The 26,270-nt window shown below is 33.6% G+C and overlaps 2 protein-coding genes across 3 annotated transcripts; one reads left to right on the forward strand and one right to left on the reverse strand.

Moving 5' to 3' along the window:
- Nucleotides 1-1,943: 1,943 nt before the first annotated feature.
- On the reverse strand, nt 1,944-6,704 carry LOC106164696 (uncharacterized). The gene is made up of 11 exons (XM_013542699.2): nt 6,553-6,704; nt 6,083-6,191; nt 5,803-5,911; nt 5,430-5,531; nt 4,989-5,053; nt 4,594-4,713; nt 4,127-4,323; nt 3,746-3,923; nt 3,389-3,531; nt 2,512-2,677; nt 1,944-2,368 (listed from the first exon to the last, which is right to left on the reverse strand). The coding sequence occupies exons 1-11, from the start codon at nt 6,678-6,680 to the stop codon at nt 2,300-2,302; spliced, it is 1,386 nt and encodes a 461-aa protein (XP_013398153.2). The 5' UTR covers nt 6,681-6,704; the 3' UTR covers nt 1,944-2,299.
- Nucleotides 6,705-6,711: 7 nt separating this feature from the next.
- Nucleotides 6,712-25,632, forward strand: LOC106164781 (putative ATP-dependent RNA helicase DHX34). 2 transcript variants are annotated; one of them, XM_013542808.2, is made up of 29 exons: nt 6,712-7,403; nt 7,574-7,656; nt 7,966-8,103; nt 8,243-8,325; nt 8,665-8,802; nt 9,005-9,139; nt 9,297-9,351; nt 9,596-9,663; nt 10,146-10,295; nt 10,484-10,609; nt 10,934-11,089; nt 11,339-11,446; nt 11,561-11,657; nt 11,859-12,006; nt 12,137-12,203; nt 12,354-12,461; nt 12,624-12,710; nt 13,017-13,091; nt 13,740-13,850; nt 14,004-14,171; nt 14,381-14,473; nt 14,672-14,812; nt 15,188-15,333; nt 15,507-15,617; nt 16,474-16,595; nt 19,195-19,368; nt 20,013-20,127; nt 23,200-23,351; nt 24,935-25,632. In XM_013542808.2, exons 1-29 carry the CDS (start codon nt 6,871-6,873, stop codon nt 25,069-25,071), a joined length of 3,825 nt encoding a protein of 1,274 aa, XP_013398262.2. In that variant the 5' UTR covers nt 6,712-6,870; the 3' UTR covers nt 25,072-25,632. The 2 variants fall into 2 exon arrangements, with proteins under 2 accessions (XP_013398262.2, XP_086855323.1); XM_086999197.1 differs by having other exon boundaries at nt 8,665-8,757.
- The last annotated feature ends 638 nt before the right edge of the window (nt 25,633-26,270 follow it).

Here is a 26,270-nt window from a genome sequence, read left to right on the forward strand (position 1 = left end):
AAAGATGCAGGAAATGCCAAACAAACACATTTACGTATCTTATTAGTTCAATAATGAGACTGTTAACATGCCTAAGAATTGAATGTGAGGAAATGTGAAAAAACAGCATTACCTTTTAAAATAATGGACTGATTATGCTGATTTTCAAACTCAACCTGCGTTTTAGTAAGATTGGCCCCTCCTGTGAGTATAATGACAATTGGCCAATCTGTTTTTCTTATATTGTGTTATCAGTGTTGCATATATACTGAAAAAAGTGAAAAAAAACAGCATAAATTCCCTATAAGTGACCCGATCGTGCTGATTTTCGAACTTGACCTGCGTATTATGAATATTTATCAGTTCTGTAAGTTTCAAGCCAAAGGGTAAAACAACTCTTCATTTATTGTGTTATCAGTGTTGCAAAAATGCTGAAAAAAAGTGAAAAAATAGCCTAAATTCACTAAAAATGACCCAATCATGCTGATTTTCGAACTTGACCTGCGTATTATGAATATTCATCAGTTCTGTAGGTTTCAAGCCAAAAGGTCAAATGGTTTTCCATTTATGGTGTTATCGGTGCTGCATATATGCTGAAAAAAGAGAAAAAATAGCCTAAATTCACTAAAAATGACCCAATCACGCTGATTTTCGAACTTGACCTGCGTATTATGAATATTCATCAGTTCTGTAAGTTTCAAGCCAAAAGGTAAAATGGTTTTCCACTTATCGTGTTATCGGTGCTGCATATATGCTGAAAAAAGTGAAAAAACAGCATAAATTCCCTATAAGTGACCCGATCATGCTGATTTTCGAACTCGACCTGCGTATTATGAATATTCATCAGTACTGTAAGTTTCAAGCCAAAAGGTACAATGGTTTTCCACTTATCGTGTTATCGGTGCTGCATATATGTTGAAAAAAGTGAAAAAACAGCATAAATTCCCTAAGAGTGACCCGATCATGCTGATTTTCGAACTTGACCTGCGTATTATGAATATTCATCAGTTCTGCAAGTTTCAAATCAAAAGGCAAAATGGTTTTCCACTTATCGTGTTATCGGTAAAAGTGCACGGCGACGGCGACGGCGACGACAGCGACGACGGCGACGACAGACGCAGATGATGGCTATATGTACAGACACATCTGTGTCTGTACATAAAAAAGCAGGAAATAACAAAATAGGCTACTGTCAATTCTGATGTAAAAGTACATTATGTTAAACTGCAAATTCAACCTCAAATTTTAATTATGCTCAACAGGTAATACCAATGTAAGTAAAATGTGTAACCAGCATCAGGCTTCAGGCCCATGGAAGTTCAAGTTCACACTTTGAAAATGTAAAACTTCCAGAAAAAGAAGTCAATTAGACTGCTTTTCCAACTCGAGCTGCATTTTAGTCCTGTGTTTCTTTTTTAAAAGTTTGACAATCATAAGTAATATGGTTTTCCCATGATGGTCATCATGGCAGCAATACCCAAAATTGTGTTTTCTTCTATTTTGATGCAATATTTCATAATGCTTAACAGCATAAAGACCATCAGTTTTTAATAATAAAATATACGTATCATGGATTTTCAGAAAATGTGACTAGCATGGGTCTTCAAGCCCAAGGTGGTTCTAAGTCACACCTTGAAATTGCCAATATGTGAAAAATTAAATTTTCAGCATAAATCTGTGTCTGTACATAAAAAGTGACAGAACAATTATGATCAATAAATTTTTTTCATTCGATTCATACATACTTCCCATACCTTGTTAATTATTTAGTTTGAATCAGGGTATGCTTTGGGTTCCTTATTTTAATAAGGCTGGTGTTACAAATTCTAAATGCAACTTATAGACTTTTACATAATTTTCTGAACAGCTGCACAATCAGAAATTTTTACTTTAATCCAATTAATTAAATGTGTTTAGTGATAAGTGTTTTCTATAATAAAGATCCAACAGCCATCCAGAACAACTTTCATCCATTAAAATAAGCATTCTTTATTTACAGGATTAATGAAAATATCAGTGTTTTTTTAATTTTAGCTTATAAAACTACTCATAATTCCAACAATAAGACATCCAAGAAAATCTTTACTAGTGTGTTTTTGTGTTTTCTGTATTGCTTTAAAAAACAGATGCACATCAAGTTTGCACGATTTTTAAAATTTAAGTTTCATTAACTTTAAAAAAAATTAATAAAAATCAATCAAAATTTTGTATAATCCACACAAACAAAATGTATGGGTTTAACTATGCAACCAAAGTCATAAGACAATCGAAAAAAAAAAACAAACAAAAAAAGACTGCTGTCCTCCTTGGCTTGAAAGTCTCAAGGTTTTCCAAACTTTCTTTGTAAATGTTCCAGCCACTCATATATAGAAGGCTCCTCTGCATCTGGCTGAAAATGGTAAGATAACACTATTAATACTGGCTCAAATACAAACTACCTTTTCAACAGAAATAAATCATACAAACACTAAAGAAAACCACCACTGACAAGAGCTTCATATTCATTTTAAAAAAAGAGCAATCGCTTCACACCTTTAGGCTATCCAAATTATCTTCTTTTGATCCCTCTACTTTGACCAAAGTGACATTTTCTGCCCCCTGTGCAGTAGAGTCCACCTTCAGTGTGCATACTATGTGGCCTCCCTCCCCTACCATTTGCCGGATGAGGCCCTCAGATGGTATCCAATCTATGGCATACCTGAAAGTAATTATGAACCACATGGAGCCACAGGCATTTTTAGAATGTAATACTGCACTGAAGTTTACAGAAGGTTTACCAAGACAGGAGAAGAGAACATGGACACGAAAAAAAATTAGTCTAGCTCCCAAGGGATATAATAGTGCTGTTTAGGCTTTCATTGTGAATTTTCATGATTCACAAATTATTTACTATATAAGTGTCACAGGTAGATCACTTGGTTGTACTAGACAGTCCTTTAAACTCCCATCTTTTAGCCTGTACAACAGACTCTGAACAGTAAAATTCCAGTATTATTTCAATAATAAAAGTAGATGTACCACTTCCAATGACAATCTTTGAAAAGAGGGCATTAAAATATGCATATGATTATGCCAGACATCTCTGGAGTTATAACTTACAGGACTGGCGATCCTCAGAGAATTATTCTAGACTATTGAACTAATCAGGTGCTACAGATAGGTTTACATAAAATTTATGGTAGGTGAAAAAGAAGACTAACTAATATTCAAGCACTTCCTGTTCATATTCCAACATTCCAATCAAAAGTGCATGTTTGTATGGTGGTATGGAGTTGGCAATGATAAAAAGTAGTTTACAATATATTTCAGTTATCACTGAAAATTTTTTTAAAAATAAACAACCATTATTATAATGCCCCAGAATTATTTTCAACAAAAAGCCCTAATCAAATCTTGAAAGTATACCTACAGCTGTCTAAGATCCACTATTTCTTTCCTCAATGGTAAATGCTTCTCCCATGCTTTTTGGATTTCACTGATCATATATACTACATCATTCTTTTCCACTGCATAATCTATTATATCAGTAACATCCAAACTTTCCAAATTGATCTAGAAAGAAAAAAATAAATTTCTAACAAAAACAAATATATATATATATATATATATATATATATATATATATATATATATATATATATATATATAATCTAGGTTTGTATTTATTATTCTTTACTTATAGTCTATTAAGAATGGTCATGCATTTATTCTTGGCAATATTTACAATTACTCTATATTCATAAATGCTCAAGAAAAAGTGCCTCACTTCTGCCTTGGCCAGGACATAACTTCCATATTTCCCCAGCTTCCATGTCATGCTGAGTAAGAGTTTACTGTCTTCATTGTCTCCCGAGTTCATGTATTCTATGGTCAGGGTATTTCCTGAGACGGAGTGCTCCTTGAACCCTGATAAAACTGACATCTGAGACAGAGCCTTGTCATACCTGCAATTATCAAGAACCTTTCAAAAAAAAGACAGATGAGCTATACTAGGTACATTAATTTGATGTTGTTTCTTTGATATACAGTATTAGTGCATATTTCATTAACTAATTACTATCATTATTTAAATAATATTGTAATCAACCCAAAAAATTAGCAAAATGACAACTATAAAACAGTCAGTTAAAAGTCAAACTTAATATACCACTGCAAATCTTGTTTTGCTTTTTGGTCTTCTATTTTCTTAACCCTGGCAACCTCCTCAAGTTCTTTTTTACTCTCTCCTAAAAGTCCTTGTAATCTTTCACCAAGACCTTGAAACTTTATCATTTTCTCCTTTGCTTCATGGGTTGCTTCTTCACATTGCTTTATGGATTCCTGCACTTCTTTAAGTTCCTCTTCCTAAGGACATAGGTATAGGTAAAAAAACTTTATATCAAAATTTGATCAAGATATTTCTTATAGGAACAGGCAATCCCATTAGAAAATAAATAAATAAAATTAAAGTAATATAAATGTATGTACTTAATCAAATCATATCATTAAATTTTCTTTTCTCTTTTTTTCATACCTTTTAGCATGGATTCATGGTTTCAATGACATATAGTCTTGTATATGCAAATTCATGTATAAACACTTATGAATTAGAAAGGTCACAAAATAACAATTTACCTTTTCTTTCATATTCAAAGGCAATTGTGGGATTTCATTACTCTCCTTGTTTCCATTAAGTAAGCCTAGTTTCTCATTCAGCATGGCACTATTTTGGAGAGATGCGTCTAGTTTACTTTTCTGGAAATAAATTATATACTTATATCAAAGAACACAGTTGTTATACAACTATCTTATGTTTTTCTTTTATTGTCATACTGACACCTGCTTATTCATATGTTTTTTTTTTCTGATTTCCACATTTAAACGTTTAATATCTAATGCATTAAAACCAAATCACGAAATCCCTGGGCTTATCTTCTATAACATTTCTACAAGAATGAAAATTAAAGATAGCTTTCTTTGGAATTTCAAAATTAAAATCTTCTGTTTAATGTGTTTTTAATATGGATTACCTTTGTCTCAACTTCTTTCATTTCTTCTGTCAAGGTATGCACCCTTTCTGAATAAGTTCTATATGCTGGAATGTATCAAAAAAATAAAAAAGGAATTTACAAAAAAAAAAAAAAGATATTAGTTTTAATTTTAGTCTATCAGTTTCCTGCTATGGCTGTTAATTCCAAGTCACTAAAAGTATGTTATAAACTTGTATCCTTTTTGGAAATGAACCTGTTCTGGAGTCTATCAATCTTGACCATACATGTCAATTGATACACAGAAAATCTGTCACTATGCTAAGGTGACCTTTAACAACAAAATCAGCCACCCCTTTAAAATGCTATTTTCTATGTAATTAAATTAATTTTTTTTCAACAAAATGAAGATGGAATAAAACTGAAAAATTGCCACAGCAATTTATCAAAAAGAGGAAAAAAATATGCATCATTTGCTATTACCTTTCTCCACATGGTCTAAGTCTTCCAGTAACTTTGCTTTCTTATCATCCATCTGTTCCTTCAGCTCGCGAACATGTTCTCTGCCTGCTTTGAAGTCGGCATCTACAGAGTTATAAAAAACATAGATGAAAGCTTAAGAATATCAAGGTATACCCAATTAACAAATATTTTCTGACTGACCTACCTCTGTTACAAAAAATGTCAATTATCTAATTGAGTCATGTTGCCATCAGTAAGAAATAAATATATAAATTATGAATAAAGAGATATATACATAATTTATCAAAACAGAATATGTCAAGTATATTTTCAAAAGAGAATTGTCACTTGTTTTCACCAAAAGAGAATTGTCTGAAGAAAATGCTATATTCACCTTCCTGTGAGGTATCAGGCCACTTGTCTTCACTTTCTGCTAGGCACTCTAAAAGTTTCAATTTTGACTGCAGTTCAATGGCTGTATTCTTAAGTAAACTGAATTGTTGCTAAAAAATAAGAATTGTTCTGTTAAAAAGAATAGATCTGTAAAAAATCCAATATATTGCATTTAGGTAATCTTGTTAAAGAAAATATTTAGACATCAAAATGTTAAGGAACAAAGATATTAAATTGTTTTACTCGACATTTAGAACTTGGAAGAAAGAAAAGTCTATAACCTTAAGATACCCAAGCTTGACTTTGAACGTTGTGCAAAGATCTCCTTGTTCCAACTCATCTCTCTTGGAAACTAAATCAAATTTCCTCTTCCTCAGGTCTTCAATATTTCTGTAATTAAATACAGTTAACACATATGGTGATGTACATATACATTTTAATTAAATTTTAATTAAAATTTATAATTACTAAATGTTTACTCAGCAGTCATGTATTAAATTGAAATACTTCCCCTGGCTCCTTATACTTTAAGAACACAGATGTATTACACTTATGTCTAATAGTAATACTAGTAATTGTGTAGCGTTAAATAATTGTGACGATTCCTAATTTGCCTCAATAACTAATCTAGGAAAATATTAAACGATTAGATCCAACACTGAGTGACCGTGTAAGAGACGGTATAATTGCTTGATAATGGAGTAAAATAGGTTTCATATTTTGTAACTATAAATGGCATATTTCGACGTACCCCTTTATCTCCTGGAGCTTATTTGGGTGTTCACTTGCCATCTTGCTGATTTTAAGGAAATGCTTTGCAATGTTTTGAAACAACAAGTGCACAGCCTTCTCATATTTTTGCGCCCTCAATTTACGCATGCGTTGGCATTATATGGGTCATTCAAGATGAGCCCGCGCACGTTTGCTTTGCAAGTTTTGGAGCAGCAGGAAGATGGGTAACGTTGAAATGTAGTGTTATTGTTGTGTGCAGATGTGATGAAAGTCTAAGGCAACTGTTGATGCACAACTGTCTAAATTATGTCAGCTATCATACGAAACAGAAAAGAAAATGCCGAGGACAGAAAATGATCGAGATGGAGAAAAACCAAAAAGGGACGAGAGACACAGATCACCAACAGACTCACATCATAGTAGACACAGACACGATAGAAACAAAAAGAAGCACAAACACAAACATGGACACAGAAGGAGAAGCAGGTCTTCAAGTAGGAGTGGTAAAGACAGGGAGGAGAGAAAGGCCCACGGATCAAGAGAAAGTTTTTCTACTTCACCCCAAAGAAGAAAACAAGAAGACAGACATGATTCTAAAGACAGATATGATTCCTCTCCAAATCTGTATACAGACAGGCACAAGAAAAGAAATCAGTATGGGAAGGATGAGAAAGTTGTTGAAAATTCAACTACATATATGAGCAACAAACATGAAACAGAAGCTACATCCTCTGTAAGACAGGGTGATCATTCACAAGAAGTGGTTGAGAGCTCTTCAGAAAGTGAAAAGGAATTTGATGATTTTGACTTCGAATGTGAAAAATCAACTCTTGACAAAATGTTCTTTAGAGAAGATGACTTAATAAAAAGGTTTGTCCTTAAGAATTAAGCAATGAATGGATATAAAACACCTAAATTGACTTTGAATTGATAAGGAACATAACAAAGGTATTAAAATTGCTGCTACTAGTAAATGTTTGTCACAGCTGCATGTAAATTTTAAGCAGTCATATTTATAATAATTGAGTTTCAATCTGTAGGGGCTCACAAGATTATAATGACTTCTGGGCATTCCTGAAGAAGTTCAAGGCTTTTAACAGGAAGAAAGCAATGCAGCAAAAAGGTATCAAATGCTGCCACATTTACAGATTTAGAATCGACATATATTAATATTGACAAATTTGACATATTGTTACCAATTTTTTTTTTTTTGGGGGGGGGGGGTATTTAGCTGGTTAAAATAGGTAAATGCATCTAAATTGATGGATAAGAATGATTCACATTATAAAATCAGATATGTACCCAAAAGAAAAAAGTTTAAAGTTGCAAGAGTGTATATATGAAAGCAATTTGATTTTTTTTCTTATCATATTCTTTTGTTTGTTTTATTGTTAAGTTTTCATATTTGCATTTCAAGATACTTTTTTTCCAGGTAGCAGATCTAAATCAAATTTGAAAGAGAGCAAGTTAGGTATACCAATGAAGTATGACAAAAGATACAAGATCAATCTCTCTGTGGCAACTAAGGACATAGAAGATATGTTGAAGTATGGAGGAAGTAAGCACAAAGGTAAAAACCCATTTGAAATCCTTACATTTTGTCTAAGATCAACAGTAACAACCCTAGATTTCTGCAAATGAGATTAGTTAATTTTGACAATAGCAATTCCGCAAGAAAAGATGCATTTTCAGGTATCCTTTTATTCCAGAAAAATCTCAATTGAACAAGGAGAGGATAGCTGAATTTAGAAGCATCTTGTTGCATTACTTTGATTTTTGCCAGAAGCAGAAGGTAATAGAAAACAGACTATTTAATAAAAAAAGAACATTTATACATTGCATTAGTCATTCTTATATTTTAACTTTTATTATTGGTTTGACTGCCACTTTAATAGAGTTTGATATAAAGCTAGATCTAGAGACTTAACTAATTTCTTGTTTATTTTTGGCAAAGGTCCAACAGGTTTTCCCCTACTTAGCAAGTATTTGATATTTTCCTGTCCATTGTAAGTTTCACTGTAATACCAAAAGGCTATCTGGGTTCTCTAAATAGATCATTTAAGGCACATTGTCTGTCGCACACCAATAAAAATTTGAAATACTTCTCAGAATTTCCTCATTATTTTTCCAGTTTTCAAAATTAATAAAGATAAAGAAGGACCAGCAAAATCTGCCCATCTATCAGTATAAGGAAAAGATAATTGAAACACTGAAAGAGTACCAGGTAATTGTGGTGGCTGGAGACACGGGCTGTGGAAAGTCAACACAGGTATGTACTTAATAACAGGTGTCCCTAAATGTCTGTGTTAACAATTTAAGGTCCATGTCTAATTTCTGCTTTCTTGCTGTCATTTTCTTTTACTAAACTGCTGATCTTTGGGTCCAATATGGTATTCATGACTCAGTTTTAAGTTTTCAAATCAAGGTGTGTTATTTGTTGAAAATATATAAATTTTCTGTTGTTATTCTAGGTTCCCCAGTACTTATTACAGGCAGGCTTCACTAACATTGCCTGTACCCAACCCAGGAGAATTGCCTGTATTTCTCTCAGTAAAAGAGTGGGTTATGAAACACTGAATGAATATGGATCAGAAGTTGCCTATCAGGTACGTAGAGGGACATGTTAATAAAACTGGTTAACTTGGTTAAATCTGCATATTTTATGAAAGCTTTCAATTCCCGACTAAATCAAATTGTGTTATCTATACTGTTGCAAGTTACTTTATTGTATGGGAAATAGACAGATATTACCTTTCTTTATAGGTTAGATTTGAAAGATCCAGAACAAGAGCCACCAGAATAATTTTCCTGACAGAAGGTACCTTTGAATTCCCTTACTTTAGTATATTGGGTTCTCATTGTATAATGGTTAAATTTTAGAATAAAGGGATAGATGAATCTGAGAGAGAAAGAGAGAGACAGATGTACACGTTTTATCTGTTAAGTAACAAGATAATTACAGAAACTGATGGTTTTGTTTGAATATATAATGAAAAAAGATGCAACCTTAACCTGCAAAATATAATTGATTTCTTATGAATACACAATATTTGTTGTTGAAGGTCTATTACTAAGGCAGATGACAACAGACCCTTTCCTTAAACAGTACAATGTCATTGTAATAGATGAGGTAGGCTGAATAAAATTAGATAATAGATAGAATTATAATATATACCCTACATTTTATTACTTATATTGCAACCATTTTTACTTCTATAGATTTGAGATTGGGAGCAATTGTCCTTTTTCTTACTCTTTTCTTTGGGTTACAAGGTCAGAAAGTATTAGGGAAGAAGTTAAATGATGAACTGGTTCTGAATTGAAGCAGGGCACTGGAGGTCAATACATATGAAGCTGTTTATGTAGAGATCATTAAAAATGAAATATAGAATATTGTGGATGCATAAAGATTTTTTGTCATCTTTACCTAAAGAAAAGCATTCTATCTTTTGATTTGGATCAGTCAAAAGTAATGTACATTATTGTGATATGAGTGCATTTTCCAATTTGTGCTTGCGTCATTTTATATCTCATGTTTTAATTCCATATTTGGTGATTTTCTATGAACACGTTTCCTGCAATATATACATCTTAGTCATGTCTGTACTTCAGGTTCATGAGCGTCACATCTACACTGACTTTCTGCTTGGTGTTGTCAAGTGTCTACTTCAGCATCGTGATGATATCAAAGTGGTCCTCATGTCAGCCACCATCAACATTGACATGTTCAGTGGATACTTTGATCACGCCCCAGTCATCAAGGTACAGCCCAAAACTTAATAATTATTAAAATTGGAAATATTGATTTAAATAAATAGAAGGACATAGACTAATATTCTGATATTTTGAGAATATGCTTTTGACAAATCTAGATATATAGAATTTATTTTACAAGTATTTAAGAAATCAACCACCTACATAATGGAATGATTAAGTTAGTATTTCTTTAGGTGCCAGGGCGTCTGTACCCTATACAGTTGCAGTATCACCCCATTGACCAAGCAGATAAAGAAGAAAAAAAGGGAAAAATTGATCCATCACCTTACCTAAAGATAATGCAAATGATAAATCACAAAGTAAGTATTTAGTCCTGCTTACATGACCATTATGATTATATTAATATTTATTTTAGAACAAAATGGTCTGAGCTTTAGAGTATTTTTAATTTATAAAAAATATTAATAGAATATGTAGATGTTGCTCCATTATCTGATGCTGTTGGTGTAACATTGTTTTCAAAGCTGCTTACATCATATGACAAGGGTGTATTTACTATTAGATTAAATAGACTCAAAAATATGGAAATAAGTGTGTTTGACTATGGCATTGTAGTTTGTGAAAGCATCTCATAACCTTAATTTACAAACAACTAATTATGCACTATTTGGTCCCTGTTTTAGTATCCAGACTCTGAGCGCGGTGATCTTCTGATATTCCTCAGTGGCATGGCAGAGATAATGACGTTGGTGGAGGCAGCTAACATGTTTGCTCAGAAATCCAAGAGATGGATTGTTCTGCCTCTTCACAGTGCTCTCTCCATCTCAGAACAGGACAAGGTGTGTATGGCCCGGTGTGTAGTGAAATATAAAAAGGGAAGTCAAATGAAAAGATACAGTCACTTGATAGATTCACGATATCTCAGATATAAAAGTGTTCATTTTTTTTTAAATCAAAGTTTTAGCCATTTTTTGTAATAGATTGAGGTGAGATGCCCTTTATGCCTACTGTGTTATATTCATCTTGAATTGCATTGAAATATGTTTCTAAATAAAAATTATGATATAGTGTATCTTTTTTTTTTTCAGGTTTTTGATTACCCTCCTGAGGGCATTAGAAAGTGTATTATCTCAACAAATATTGCAGAAACATCAGTCACCATTGATGGTGTCAGATTTATTGTGGACTCAGGAAAGGTATGTTATTATCTTACAATCAGCATATAGGTCAGGATAGTAGATTGTTCTGTATATACATTTAGGTTCATTTCACTGAATCATGAAAATTGAAGCGCTTGTTATCTTCCTTAGGTCAAAGAGATGAGCTATGATCCTAAGTATAAGATGCGTAAATTGCAAGAATTCTGGATCAGTAGAGCTAGTGCTGAGCAAAGAAAAGGCAGAGCAGGTAGACTTAAATTATATATGTATTTGACCACAACATTCATACCTTATTAAACATTTTATTCAATATTGAAACTAAATGAGCTAAAGAAAATGAATGAACCAATTAAAGACTAATTTTCAAGGTGAATTATAAATGCATCTCTTTCAATTGAAATATATTTTTATTGTCATATGATTGAACAATTATCATCTCTTCTCACAGGAAGAACTGGGCCAGGTGTGTGTTACCGTTTGTATGATGAGAGTGACTATGATGCCTTCCAGGAGTATGCCACTCCTGAGATACAGAGGGTACCATTGGATACATTGATCCTTCAGATGGTCTCTATGGGGCTACCTGATGCTAGAAAGTAAGTTCATAACATCTGTCTATATTTTTGGTTAATATACTTGAATCTGTGTGAAACTAGAGATGAATTGAAGTAAGAGCAGCATATACTAGTAGGTTGAAGTTTATATGAATATCTTTTGTAACTTCAGGTTTCCATTCATTGAACCACCATCTGACAGCAGCATAGAAAATTCTGTGGCTTTTCTGAAGGAACAGGTCAGCTCATTTTCCCATATCCTATCATTTTTTAAATTTGTACTTGCATATTAGTGTGAACATAATCAAAGTAGATATTAAAGATTTTTTTAATTAAATTGCTTTCACAAGTATCACTATTTTTGTGATAGGTTATGTATCTGTTCACAGGGGGCTCTTACAGAAGATGAGAAACTGACCCCTATTGGTGAGATGCTTGCCCAGTTACCCGTGGATGTAGTCATTGGGAAAATGCTCATCCTTGGTTCCATATTTCAAGTAAGAGATTTTATAGCAGTGGTAATTTTGAGTAATAATAATAATATTATTTAATTAACATGTTCATTTTTTTGTTGTTGTTGTATAACAGAAAAAAATATATAACCAGTCATATTTTTACAGTGTGACAAATTTAAGACACATATTATGTTTTTCTTTCAGATGATTGACCCTGTGTTGTCCATTGCTGCTGCCCTCAGCGTCCAGTCTCCTTTCACCAGCCGAGCTCACACTGACCATGATGCCGTTGTAAGCTGATAAATGAACAAATAAATATGTTTATATAACTCCCTGGTCTTTGTACCTCAGATATTTTAAAGTAATTCTAGAAAGGTGTGTTTCAGCCAGGGCTGCTTATGCCTGGAAATCAATCCTATTTGCATCGTCAAACAGCCAGATTACAAAGGTTACAAGTTGTTGTGGTGTGAACAAATCTCAAGTAAAACAAAGGTTCTTGTAAACAATGCCTATAAAATATTTGAATAATTGTTACTGGCAAGGGAATTTCCAGCACTGAAGATTTTCTTATAAAGTGATACATTTTTAACTCCTCAGAGCTCTAGGAAGTCCATTGAATCTGACCATGGGGACCCCTTTACTTTGCTTAATGCTTTTGATGAATGGATTCAGGTGAGACATTTTCTTACGGAAGAAATTAAAATTGTGCAGCATGCATATTCTATATAACTAAATATCTACCTTTGAAAAGTTTTCTTCGCTAAATTCGACATGTATATATGTATAGTGTCCATTATACTTCCATTGTCATGAACTTCGGCTTCCTCCTGGTCACCATCTCAATATTTTGTTAAGTTAAAACCAACAAAAGCTTTCGTTTTTCCAGAAAAGTTTCTTTAGCCAGGTGAAACTTTCCAATTATAAGCCTTAAATACTTTTTTCATCACTTTGCAGTAAAGTGATTTGCCTCTCCCCTAGTATAGGCATTTCTTTTCAGAATGTATTTGTATCTTGTGAGACTCCACTTATTGTATTCCGCCACAATGAGGTATTGCACCTTTGTGGATGATTCAGATGATGTGTTCACATAATCTACATACTATTTTCCTCTTTGATGTTGACCTGATCTATGACTTTGTCTTCAACAAAATCCCAGTCATCATGTTCAACTACATATAAGTTTTGGATGCTATGTATAATAACCTTGAGCTTGTTCCAAGGCGGTGAATTTTGTATCGGCATCTCTTTAAATGTATGTATCTTGAGTATCTCTTTAAATGTATGTGTCTTGATAGCTTATAGTTTGTTTATCTGCTTCAGGTCAAAGCAGAGGGGCGAGGCACAAGAAAGTGGTGTAAAAGAAAGGGATTAGAAGAACAGAGATTTTATGAGATGACCAAGCTTAAGAGGCAGTTCCAGGAGTTGCTGAAGGTGAACATATCTCATCCTTGTATAATAATGATGAGAGATTTTCAATTAGAAATTTGAAAATGTCAAGCTTGTATAAAACTAATGAAGAGTTCCAGACCTGGAGATATGTATTGAATATTTATTTATTTATTCTTGATGACAACTGTTTCTCAGGACCATGGTCTAGTGGGGCAAGGGTCAGCGGGAGAGGCCCCAGATGAGAGATACTTGTCCAGTCAGGAGAGAGCTCAGAGACATGGGGACAGGAAGAGGTTGAGGGAGTTGAGGAGGGAGCAGCAAAAAGCCACAAAGAAAAGAAAAGTATTGAAAGTGACAGATGAGGTAACCACAGTCAGATTTGTCTTTGTCAAATGTCAAATGTTTCTATATTAATTTTATATACTTACCATGACTAATCTTTTGTGTAAAACTATTAAGAATGAGCAGCCCAGTTTACTGTTTAGATTATTGTTACTTTTTATTTTATTTTCTTGCCTGTAAAGCTTAAATGGACCAGATAAAGTTGTTTTTTTTTATATATATTTTTGTAGGATTTTAAAGTTAGCAGTGATGAAGAAAATGATGTGGAGGCCAATGTTAAAGATTTGGAATTCAGACTGTCACATGACCTTGATCAGTTACAGGTGACATACATAGTTTTTTACACTGTTAATTTTATTTAACATCTTTGCCTCTTAATTTATTTAATTGCTTTATCTTCTGATAATTATGATTTGATCTTAAACCTGTTTTCAGTTGATGAATATCTATGTTTTTTTCATCAATCCTATTTTTCTAATCCTTGGAAACAATGTAATTTTTTATGATAATGATTATTGTAGGAAAAATCCAGTCGCAGTTTCACTCTGCGTGATATCAACCTGTTAAAACTGATCCTGTGCAGTGGACTCTATCCTCAGGTGGCCATAGCAGATGAATGCAACTCATATAAAGCAGACTCTGAGCAGGCATTTCATACAAAGGTGAGATATTGATAGTTTTGTTTGATGTAGACATGATTGTATTTAATGGGCCCAATTCATATGAGATTACACAGACAAAGAGATCCAAATATTTGGACATCTGATGATGCCAAAGTAGTCCTGTAAGAAGAACCATCTTTTTAAAGATGTTCACAAATAAAGTATATTGGAGGAATTTAGTTTGGATTATGAAGGTAAAGGGAAAGTGTTCAGTGAACATTAACACTGTAAACATTTATGTCATAGCTCTCATTATTTTTCTTCTGAAAATAAATCTATTTCCAAATTGGTTTTTGTTTATACAATTAGAGACAATGCAATCTTTGTTATAGAATAATGGTTAATGGTATGATACTATTATATAATTTATTTCAGAGCAAGCCTTTTGTAGTGATCCACCCAACCAGTGTGCTTTCCTACCAGCCAGAGGTCTTACAGTTACAAGAGATAGACATGGAAAGAACTGAAGTAGGGAATCAGAAATATGTGATGAGCAGCAAGCATGAACTGGTGGCATTTGTGTAAGTTGATATACTACAATGGTTTATGTCATTGTTTTTGTACCTAGACAAATTGACTGTATTATTAACACCTTGTAATGTACCCAGACCATTAAATCTACAGACTTAATCAGTTAATACTGGTGATCATTTTAGGAGCCTTTGAAAACTTCTCATATTATCTTGTATTGAAGATCCTTGTTGGAAACCAATAAGCCTTACCTTGTAAATCTGATGAGGGTCCCAGCACTGCAAACCCTGCTACTGTATTCAAACAGCCTGGACACCAATGCTGACTGCACCAGGTGAGAGACTTGCCCAAACTGTGTGACCAGACACCCAGGTGACATGGTTATATGATATTACTTACTGAAAATAAAGAGAGAGGGATCAGTGTAAATTGTGGGTTAGTTCAGCTAGGCGGAATGCAAGTGCTTCATTACAGAATCAAAAGATTATATAGCAGTGCTTTTTAGATTGGGTTTTCTTGCATTTTGTTGAAAAGTACTATCCCAAGTTTTCATGAGAAATTTAAAAAAGTGTATGCTCACAGTCTGCATTATTTGATGCAGCTTAAGATCAATGGCTCACATCTCTGAAGCATTGTAATATCTTATGTACATGCTCTCATTTCCTTTGTTGATCAGTATGTTAAATCAGATCACACCTTGTCTCTGAGTTAAAAAACGCCATATTGAGCAGTGTTGGTTACCTGGTTATTGCAAATGATGAAGTTAGGCCAGGCAAAAATGGTTACCAAGAGTGACAAACACTAACTTTGAAGAAATCAGAATCTTTTTCCCTTTTTTTCCTCAAATGGAAAAAAGTATTTGGTATTGGTATGGTTAGTGAATCCAGGAAAAACCCAATGCTGTTTTTAGGCTCTAAAATTGCCCACACTGCGGATTTGACATTTTCATCCCTAAATTAAACTTTAAAAAAGACAACAACCGAACCTGCAATTTAATTGCTATGCTCATAAAACATGTTTGTTACCAATATACAAAAATAATTTTTTCTACCTTTTTTACGAAGATTTGCTGCTCGTGAACAAACTTATTAGAATGAACCATGTTTATAACAGTTTCTTTACATCATTGCCCTATTTAAGCAGTAATTTTTTTTTTTTCAAAATTAATATCTGTTTATCTTGTCTTTCAGAATTGTATGTGAAGGTTGGCTGGAGATAAGATTTGCAGAAGTGGAAGCTGCAGAGAACATCATGTCTGCTGTTATCCAGCTCAGAACTCTGCTGCAAGAGTTGCTCAAGATGAAACTTCAAGGTACAGTTTTCCTCCATTACCCACATTATTCATAGCCATAATCAAACATCACTCCTCTCGTAATCTGCATCATTTTTAGACATTTTCAGTTACTCCAAGGAGACACACCGAATCTTATGCTTGATAAACACATAAACTGATTCAGAAACTCCCACATTAAGATCTGCCCCTATTGTTGGACATAGACAGGAAAACACAAAGGCTGTCCCTGTCAGATGATGGGTTCATCCATTGTCTTTGTACTAACTAAATAAAACACACAATAGTGACTGTCATAGCCACATGCTGGAGCATCGAGACACATTTGATTCCGCTCCCCATGTGATCTGACCCTTTCTGTTGCGCTTTTTGCACTAAATTTCCTTCAGCTGACCTTCAGTGGTAGTTACACATTAAGATCTTGATCCTGCTTTCATGTGGTAATACTATAAAAGAGCATTACAAACAATGCCTGTAAGCTTTTTTAAACTACACTTGGCACAGACCATTGTGTATTGTTGCTATGAATAGAAAGAATGCTTCTATTTGAGAAACCGAATAATTTATGACAATATGGTCAATTGCTTCTTTTTTTTTCATTGTTGTAGTTGTTTTTCATTGTCTTGCTGCTGTCTATATGTCTGTACTTTTGCATGCCACAAAAATCTTTGTTACGCTTCAACATGAAAACATTAAGAGAAAATTTCATGTGATTTTTGTGGCAATCAAGTATATGCCCTGTGTATGTGCCTTGTCAGTTATCAAGAAGTACAATTCAATCAAAAAAACTTATAGAACAGGCTCAGCTTGTCATGTCTTTCAGTAAGATAATGCATGTAATAAAATCAACTGAACTTAAGGCGTGTATGGGCATTAAGGCCTGGCTAGTCCTGGCACAGTTAATGCCTTATTAGTTTAAGCCAGCATCAGACCAATAAGTCTGAGGTTAACAGACTATTGAAACCACAATTGTTATTACAGAGCTTACGGTTAACCACGTTTTTTCTTTGTTTTTTAAGTTTCTGAACTTAAACTTACAATGGGAAAAAGTATATCTGTCTGCTTTGTTAGAAAATGTTTATTTAGAGAATTTTGATATCCTTTGATATATTTCTCCTTTTCACATCATTGTTCAAACAAAAAGGTTTTTTTTTTCCTTTCATTTTGTCTTTGTTGGTATGTAAAAGCGAAGATCAACATTTTTTATTAAGTTATTGCTTGTTTCTCTGTTTATCAAACTTTGTAGTTCATTGTACACCATTGTGATGCCTTTAAAACGACTCTAGATAAAGCTTTAGGGGGTATTACTATATTTTGCAGGATTTATGAGTTAAATTTGCTGGTGTTATTTCTGTTTTATGGGCATTAGTTTCTTAATTCAGTGTGTAGGTTTTTTCTTGAAAGAGTCAGTTTCCATCTGCATTACATTGGAGTAGGTCAAGTTCGCGCACTTATTGCCTCTGTGAATTTTTACAAACATTGGTGTTGGATTATTTCCCACTGAATCAGCTTTCCATAAAAACATTAACAGGACAAAGACTTCTTCAAAAGGAGGACCAGTCAAAGCTGATTTCTTGAGCTCTTTTCTCAAGCTGCATTTTTTGTCCAGGCACTAAAAACTTCCAGTTGAGAGTTCTAATTGTCACCACCCACTTGCCATTAACTATTGCAAGAGTGCTAATGTACTATTAGAGATGAGAGTCACTGTCATGGAATCTGCACTCTCTCACTGATACTTGACATCCCTGGGGTGGGTTAGTGACTGCCCCATGTGTTCAGATCAACTTACATTGTTAGTGACATTGTTTTTCTGTTTATAGTGACATCGGCTCAGTTGTTGCTGATGGACCATGGCTCTTGAGGTTTGGGATGGACTGGTGTGTGGTTAAAACAAGATACATAGAGCATTGTTTTACAAACCACAGTTTAATCTGTTTTGACAAAAACATGTTGACAAAGAATAGAGGAGAGGTGTAATGCTGCAATCAAAATGACAAACACATCGCGGAAGTGATTTATTCCCCCATTCATTCTGAAGAATTGTAACATTTATTGACATTTCAAACAAGTGGAATGACTATATATCTTTTTAACTCCTGCACTCTGTAACAATCTAATAGTCAACCATGCAGAGAAGAAAATTTTGATTTAAAAACCATTTGGGGTTTCAACTTAAATTCTCAATTTCATATAACTTGGGATAAATTACGAGCTTTTCTTGCAGTGGCATGACAAGAATTCATTACAGATGATTTAGATATTTGTACTGGTTTCCCACTCTCTAAACAGGGAATTCATAACAGCTTCTCAAAGAAATTTTTAAAGAAACATTTTTGTTATTTTTGCATTTACTTTGCTGCATTTTTTCATACTTTAAAGTAGTGACATTCTAACTCACATATTTCCTGTTGCTCTTAAATGCTGTAAATGTTATGTCAGGAGTCAATAATCCAGTCAGTGTGAACTTTTAATTATGAAAATAGAAGAAATTCATTTAAAAAAGATAGTAGAAACAATTGATAAACAACCACAAATTAAATCTTACTAAAATTGGTTCAGAGTTTATAAAAGATAGGAAAATTTTAACCAGTATCACTTCAATTCATCCACTCACTTCCAGATACTATCAACAAAAAAGAACAGGATGAAAAAGACAAGTTCAACCCAAAGTTCAGAAAGCTGGAACGACTTCTGGCTGGCAAGCTGACCAGTTTCCTGGATAGTAAAGTGGTGTACTCTATCCGCCGAGTTCTGGCTGCTGAACTCCAGCACCTTTATTTGGGCCCAAGCAAAGGTAAAGACTGACGCCTTGATCCATTTTTAAGTTACAAAATTCTTCACAGAGTTTTGCAAGAATTTTTGTTTATGATTTTCAGTGGAATCTGGAAGTAGTGTTTAATTTCTTTATGTATTCGAATTTACTTTCAAATGTGTAGATCCTTTAAATCTTTTTATTACAAAGATTGACATGATCCATCATTCAAATAAGCCATGTAGGGAGCAAAGTTGATATGACTGATACAAAGCTTGAAAAGCACAGTGGTGCTGAGTTTAAGAATGTATGCCCCGTGTAGTACTTTCATGTAGTGCCCTCAGAGGCACATAATAAGGTGAAAGACTAAGAATCATACTGATTTTGATCTACTTATAGCCTCAAAGCCTTAAATGTCAAAGTACTTTAAGTTTCCCCAGAGATCGGCATCATGTTTAAAAAAATGCAAAATTTAAAAGTACATGCAATTGTTTAAATAAAATTATGCATAGTGAAAAAAGCATTAGCCTGAAAGGATATATTCATTTTAACAACTCTATATGCAGCTAAATAAATGATATACAGATATAGCTATGTTTTTTTCTACAGCCTATAGCCTCATATAAGAAAAATGAAACTTTAAGTCAGTTTTTAAGCATTTGATATTTAGAAGGTATACTTTCCAGATGTCAAAGGTGGTGATGATGTAATCAGTGATATTATGAAGTTCTCTTCATTGGGAGGGGACCCACACCCAGTGAAAGGAGGGATCCAAGTCAAGGAATATTTGGTATACAATTGGTGAGTAATATGCAGCTGATCTTAGCTTGTATACTAAAGAGCAGCTTTATTTGGTAATTATAATGTATGTTTAGAATTCAAGACATTGGCTCTCCTGATAACACTGAATATCGCAATTAAAAAAATGGTATACAAAAGTCTCAGATTAACTTAAGTTGGGATGGTGTGTTTTTTATCATTATGTCTGGTGACTGGGTAGCAGAATGGTATGGCAGAGCACTAGATTAACATGGAGGTTGGGGATTTGAATTCTGTTGGCAAAAAGTCCACATGGAATCCCTATACACTTTCTCCATAGTGTCTCTGTTCACCTAGTTGTAGAAATGGGTATTAGCACGATTTGTTTGGGAGTTACCTGCAATAGACTGTCACTAACCGTGGGAGGTGAAAGCTACAGAGTCTTTCTCGATGACCATTGTTCTGTATATGAGTTTTCCACTATTGTCAAAATTTTACCCAGTAACTGTTGTCATAGCTATTTTTACTATGGTTATTTTTTGTTGGGCATGTCAATTTTATCAAAGAATTGTGTACAAAACAAGTAAGGTTGCAAAAAAAAAACATTTGCCAAGTTGAGTCTGTACATAACCTCAAGTCAGAAGTTTATTTTTCTTTCAAGAAGTTGCAGGGAAAGAGAAGTGATATATCCCACATGATATAGTCAACACATAACAGATGGACATCTGCCAAAGAGGAAAATTATGCTTTAAACATAAAGGCTGTTCTGGCATCTCCATTCATACCTTCTTTGTTTATGAAGTTTGTCCTTGATTGCCTCTGAACTAGATGTTTCCCCCAATTGACTAGTGTAACTTCATTGGGAAAGTGATTTAAGCAAGCATTATAATTTAAGATTCTAAAAATACAAACTATTGTGAAATGTTTTTGTTTGTTATTTGTTTAAATCTAAGTTTGGTTCGTGCAACTAACTTTTGGCATTTACAAAATGTTATAAGAGCTTCAAAATTTGGCAAATATTTTGTTTTAGTTGGCTTTTTTATGCAATAGTTATATACTATACATCATAATCATTGTTGGTTAAGCACATTTAAAAATAAAAATGGTGTCTAGTATTTTTCATCAAAATTGTTCATTCGACACTCCTGCTCTCTAAGTGTATTTTTCTGATCTTAATCTGCAATTCTGCCCTCTACAAAATGTACCCCAGGGTCATGTTGCCCTTTATTGTACAGTATTATGAAGTGCCTGTGCATGTAATGAAGCTGCGTTGTTGTTTTTTTAACCTATGGGGTCCTTCAGCTGTGTCTTAAGATATCCACGTAATTTTTTAAGGGAAAAAATGTAGCATTATCTAAAATTGTTTTAAGAAAAAACAGACAATGTCATTTAGAGTATCAGATTCCCTAAGAGATATGAATTGAAATGGCTCAGGAATTTGGTTATCATCTCTGTCATCAAAAATCTATTTTTGTTTCAGTACTCTTTTGGAAATGACAAAAACTATGAGATAGCAAATTATCAACACTAATTGTGACTTTTTAAAATGTGACATAGTTCTTAAATTTATTAATATCATGGGTGTCAATTTTGCATTTTCCCCTTCTTAACTTAAAGCAGAAACCATAAAATTTACTCTTTACTCTTTAACACCTTTGGATCTAAACACATTATACCTGGTGGTTTTCATCCTTGATATATATGTAAAAGAAAAAGTTTTAGGGATTATGAATGACTTAGGTTATCAGTCTTTCTTATTTTTACCCTGAACATGTGCCCTCAAACAATCTAGTAACAGCATAAGTAGTGGCAGAAGTGGCCATATATCATAATTCAAGTGTTGTCTTCTTAGTTTTATTAGAAATGTCAAAATGTGTGGCCCCTGCCCTTCTTGTTCCCCAGCTGAAGTCTGCCCCAGCAGGCCTCCTTCCTCCCAGTTAGAATAAATTACATGATTCACCCCTGCAGACTTCAGCTGTGTATTAGTTCCCTAGTGGTGTTCAGTGCATTGAGGCATGGGCAGCTGCATAGACATGGCAACACGTTTCCAGTAGAAAAGGTGGTGGTTGATTTACATGTTGCAACTTTGTAGAAGTACTTTTGTCTCCCTGTCTCTGTAGGTGAAATGAAAATATGTGCACTATTTGTGTGGATATTTATTATTTATGCTATGATTTCTGCTATAATTTTAATTGATTCAATTTTATTTAATGCTATATAATAACTTAACACTATTATTTTACTAGAGGGACCTTTCAATAAAAGTAGCTGTCACTGGCCAAATTTTGAACACCATATTTGTGTTTTTCCTGTATTTATAGTTTTGCCTGGGTTAATGAGGAGACATAAATCTTGGACTTGTTACCCATTTAACCTTTCAACCAGAATACCAGATATGAGATTAAAAATATAATGCTCCATTGGTTCCTAACATATTGCGGTTGTCTCATGAATTCAAACATTTTTCCATTCTAAGTAAATTTTAGTTTTGAACATGGCCAAAAACACTTCCTGTACAATGTACCACTTATTGCAAAAAAAAAAAAAAAATGCGAATGGTGTGGGGGTATGCTTTCCCAGACCTGTTCTTGACCCAGATTTCATTGTACCTTTAACTTTTCAGTTGTACTGGCATGACTAAGATATTGTTAGAAAAAGATTACAGTTTTCTTTGCTTGATTAACCCATGTGTTTGAAATGTACTCAAAGAATACCAATTACCAAAAGAATCTCATATCCATTAGTTTTTAGCTAATAAAGGCTTGGTGAAACAGCCCGCAGAGCACCTCTTGGCTGTATACTTGCATGGGTGGAAGTTTTTAGGATTATGGATTTTAGGATTTTCAGTCATTGATTTATTGTTTTTTTTTTTTTTTTTTTTTTTTTTTTTTTTTTTTTTTTTTTTTACATATCTTCATTTTCATAATTTTTAGTCTTTTTTACAACTTTCACCCATGTACCTGTGGAGACAGAACCTCTGGCCCTACAGTTTACATTTTGTTGTACTTTAAAAATAGATGTCGGCTTGATTAATTTTCTTTTCAGCTTTTTGAATTAATATTTTATTTTGCTTTTTACCTTTAGAAATTTATAAAAGATGTATGTTACTTTCAGCTTACAGGGTGATGCGGAAGCCTCGGTGTATGGTGAATATACCACCTACATGCAGAAGCACTGGACATGCCCAAAATGTTCAGAGTCAATGATTGTCACCCTGATGGAGCGATTACAGCATGAAAGTCAGTGTCAGGTGACAGATGACACAGGTAACAACTTTTGAGTGATTTCTTCAACAATCCCTGTATAAAACACCAACAATATGTGTATAATGGAGACTGTGTGATTCCCATGATTTATTGGTATCTGGCTGGTGTGAAAATGTGGTCTGGTGAACTCCATGTGGTCCCTATAACTATGTACAGTTTTACTTGAGCATAAAATCTAAGTCATAACCTATCATGTGTGATTTGAAACTTAACTCCACACAGCTGGAGACACCCCGCCACTGCTAAAAGGAATATCTTTTTATTTGGGGAACATAAAAATACTTCAATGTTGCTTATTGAAAAAATCCCCCAAAGTGTGAAGGTTGTTTTTACTAGAAGTAAAGAAAATTTTACATTTCACTGCCCACATTGTACCTTGTACACTTTTTTTTTGGTTGGTATTGATTTTTTTTTTCAAGCTGGAGCTTAAGGCAAATTTTAGCAACATGACCATCATTGAAACTGGACATATAAATCCTTATTTGACATTTAAGTGGTGATCTTATGTTATTTTTAATTGAAAAAGATATGGATATATTTCTTTTTGGATATATGTCCTGTAGCTATTCTTCAAGCTCTTTAGTTCTCTTTCAAATTATTTAAATTTTTGAAATTATATAGAATGTTGAAGCATAAGAGAAATATCAGAGATTGTGCACTTAAAATTGAAGACTATATTTGAAACACAATTTAGGTATGTTATTTTTAAAAAATTAACTTAAAAAAAAATTAAGAGAACCTCCAACTTGTTAAGTCACAGAGTACACTTTAGTCAACAGTCTAATTCAGTTTAATGTGTGAGGGAAAGTGTGCAATTTAAAGTCATCTAGTACTTTGTAAGTTGACATGCTTTATTAGCTTTGAGTGTTAAACTTCAAAAATAATAACAATGAATCATACATTTTTCTCTTTGAGATGTGAGACCATGCCATTCTCTTGCCTTATATGGTTTTTGCCCCAAAAATCCAGACATTTGTCAACTCCATTCCTTCTTTAAATAGGCATTACTTTTGATAATGTTTTCTTGGGCCTGCTATGGTTATATAGTGGACAGGTGGACACATCCGGCCATGCTACTCCATAAAAACTTTCTCTCTTCCTGTTTTAATCCATTAATCAATTTTTAACTAAATGGCAGTGTAACATTACTGCGGTTTGTACTTGATTTTGATTCTGTCCTCCACTTATCATAATGAGGATTCAGACATAGTTGCCTGCTGTTTCACATTTGGTATGGCTACAAGGTTCAGATAGAGTACTTCTTTCTGGTCAAATGTGACAGCCTACTTGCCTACACTTCAACTTTAGTTACAGTGATTTAGGAAGGTATAAAGATCTGTTCTGGATGTTGCACTTTCATGAAGTTGCCATCTTTTTTTTCCTGAAAAAACAGGTTTCTGTTGTTGTATTCCACATTGTATTTCTTTTGTTTGTTTGTTCTTTTGTTTCAAATTCTAGAATCTTTTCAGTCATTTGCATTTTTTTGCGTGAGCATCAAGCAGTGTGGTTTGCATATATCTACTGCAGTACAGTGTTACCTGATTTTTCCAGATACAATAATTATTTTATCATCTTCATTCCAGACACTGGAACAAAAGAAGGGACAAGTCAGGAGTTGAACCCATTACGCAGACACTACCATTGTGACACCTGCCGACAAGACTTTGCTTTTACTACAACAGAAATTCTCAAACATAAGAAGTCACACTCTGCTAGTTGACACCTTGTTAAAATTCACTGAAAATTTCAAAAAGGTTGTGTCAAAAGAGGCTTCATTTTAACTTTAAGTTGGAGTTGACATAATAATGTAAGAGTACAACATTTGGAGGGGAGCATAATTACAGAATGTAGTGCATTAAAAGGAAAAAGTAACTGATTTTCACCAAGTTTTTTTACAGGCTGTATATCAGTGACAGTTTTCCTGTTACACTGAAAAAAAATCAAGATACCATATCTTACAAGGAAAGGATACCTTCAGTCCAGAAAGAGGGACAAAAGATACAAACTTGATTAGATCTGATGTTGGATAATGAAAAAAAAAAAACTACTGCCGCTACCTCTTAGATCAGCATTGGATCCTGTATCAAACAGGAAGTGTGTTTGGTAGGTTGCAGGAACTTGAGTCACATTTTAATTCCTGGACCAAATCGTGACTGTGTAAAATCACTGTAAAATGGTGTCTGTGTTTGACTTGCATCTATTCTGTCAATCAGTTATGAAAATGACTTTTCAATTTATGTCTGAACATATTTACTAATGTAAATAAAGAATTTATACTGGATTTTGTCCACTTGTTTTACTTAAATTAAGGGTGGGTGGCCCCTCTATTTGTTTATAAACTTTTTAAAACATTGACGCTAGAGTAAGAGGGTACCAATGTTCATATTTTCATTACGTGCTTTGTAAGTATTCTGCTTCATGCTCCTTAGTACTAGATGATTTTGTTTTGAGATCGTGTTGAAAAGTGCATAAGCATGGCAGACTTTATTAAGTGCAAACTTAATGCTAAATGAACAATGCATTTAAAAACAAAATACAATTAACCCAAGTTTTCACAGCATTCTGGCAGCATTTCTAGCAGGAAACCAGAACATTGAGACCATCTACAAGAACACCATAGCACATGTTCGGCTCATAGAAATTAATGATAAATGCAATAAAAAGTGTGGCATATTATATATGACAAATGTGCTTGTTGTAGGAAAAAATAAAGACTGTTGCAAGTTTTTGATGTCTGACGAACGGTGGCCTGTATTTGATAAGTGTTTGTGACAAATGCTGGCAGTAGGCTGTGGATAAGAGTTAAACTCCCTTCCTCTCTTTCATGAGCTCCAGATTTTGAAGCACAATTCACAGTTGGAATCGTATGTTTTGGTGGTTATGGAGGTCAGCAGGTATGAGAAAAAACGTCTGGCTTGA

This window comes from Lingula anatina, chromosome 1 (assembly GCF_051362555.1).
Source record: "Lingula anatina isolate TDL-2025a chromosome 1, LinAna3.0, whole genome shotgun sequence".
NCBI lineage: Eukaryota > Metazoa > Brachiopoda > Lingulata > Lingulida > Lingulidae > Lingula > Lingula anatina.

Excerpts from the sequence above, each read along its gene's own strand:
- LOC106164781 (XM_013542808.2), top strand. The coding sequence starts at position 6,871 with ATGCCGAGGACAGAAAATGATCGAGATGGAGAAAAACCAAAAAGGGAC. Across the intron at positions 8,803-9,004 it reads GCTGTGGAAAGTCAACACAG|GTTCCCCAGTACTTATTACA; the intron begins GTATGTACTTAA and ends TTGTTATTCTAG. Across the intron at positions 10,610-10,933 it reads TGCAAATGATAAATCACAAA|TATCCAGACTCTGAGCGCGG; the intron begins GTAAGTATTTAG and ends TCCCTGTTTTAG.
- LOC106164696 (XM_013542699.2), bottom strand. The coding sequence starts at position 6,680 with ATGCGTAAATTGAGGGCGCAAAAATATGAGAAGGCTGTGCACTTGTTG. Across the intron at positions 5,532-5,802 it reads GCCTGATACCTCACAGGAAG|ATGCCGACTTCAAAGCAGGC; the intron begins GTGAATATAGCA and ends ATAACTCTGTAG. Across the intron at positions 3,532-3,745 it reads ATGTCCTGGCCAAGGCAGAA|ATCAATTTGGAAAGTTTGGA; the intron begins GTGAGGCACTTT and ends TTTTCTTTCTAG.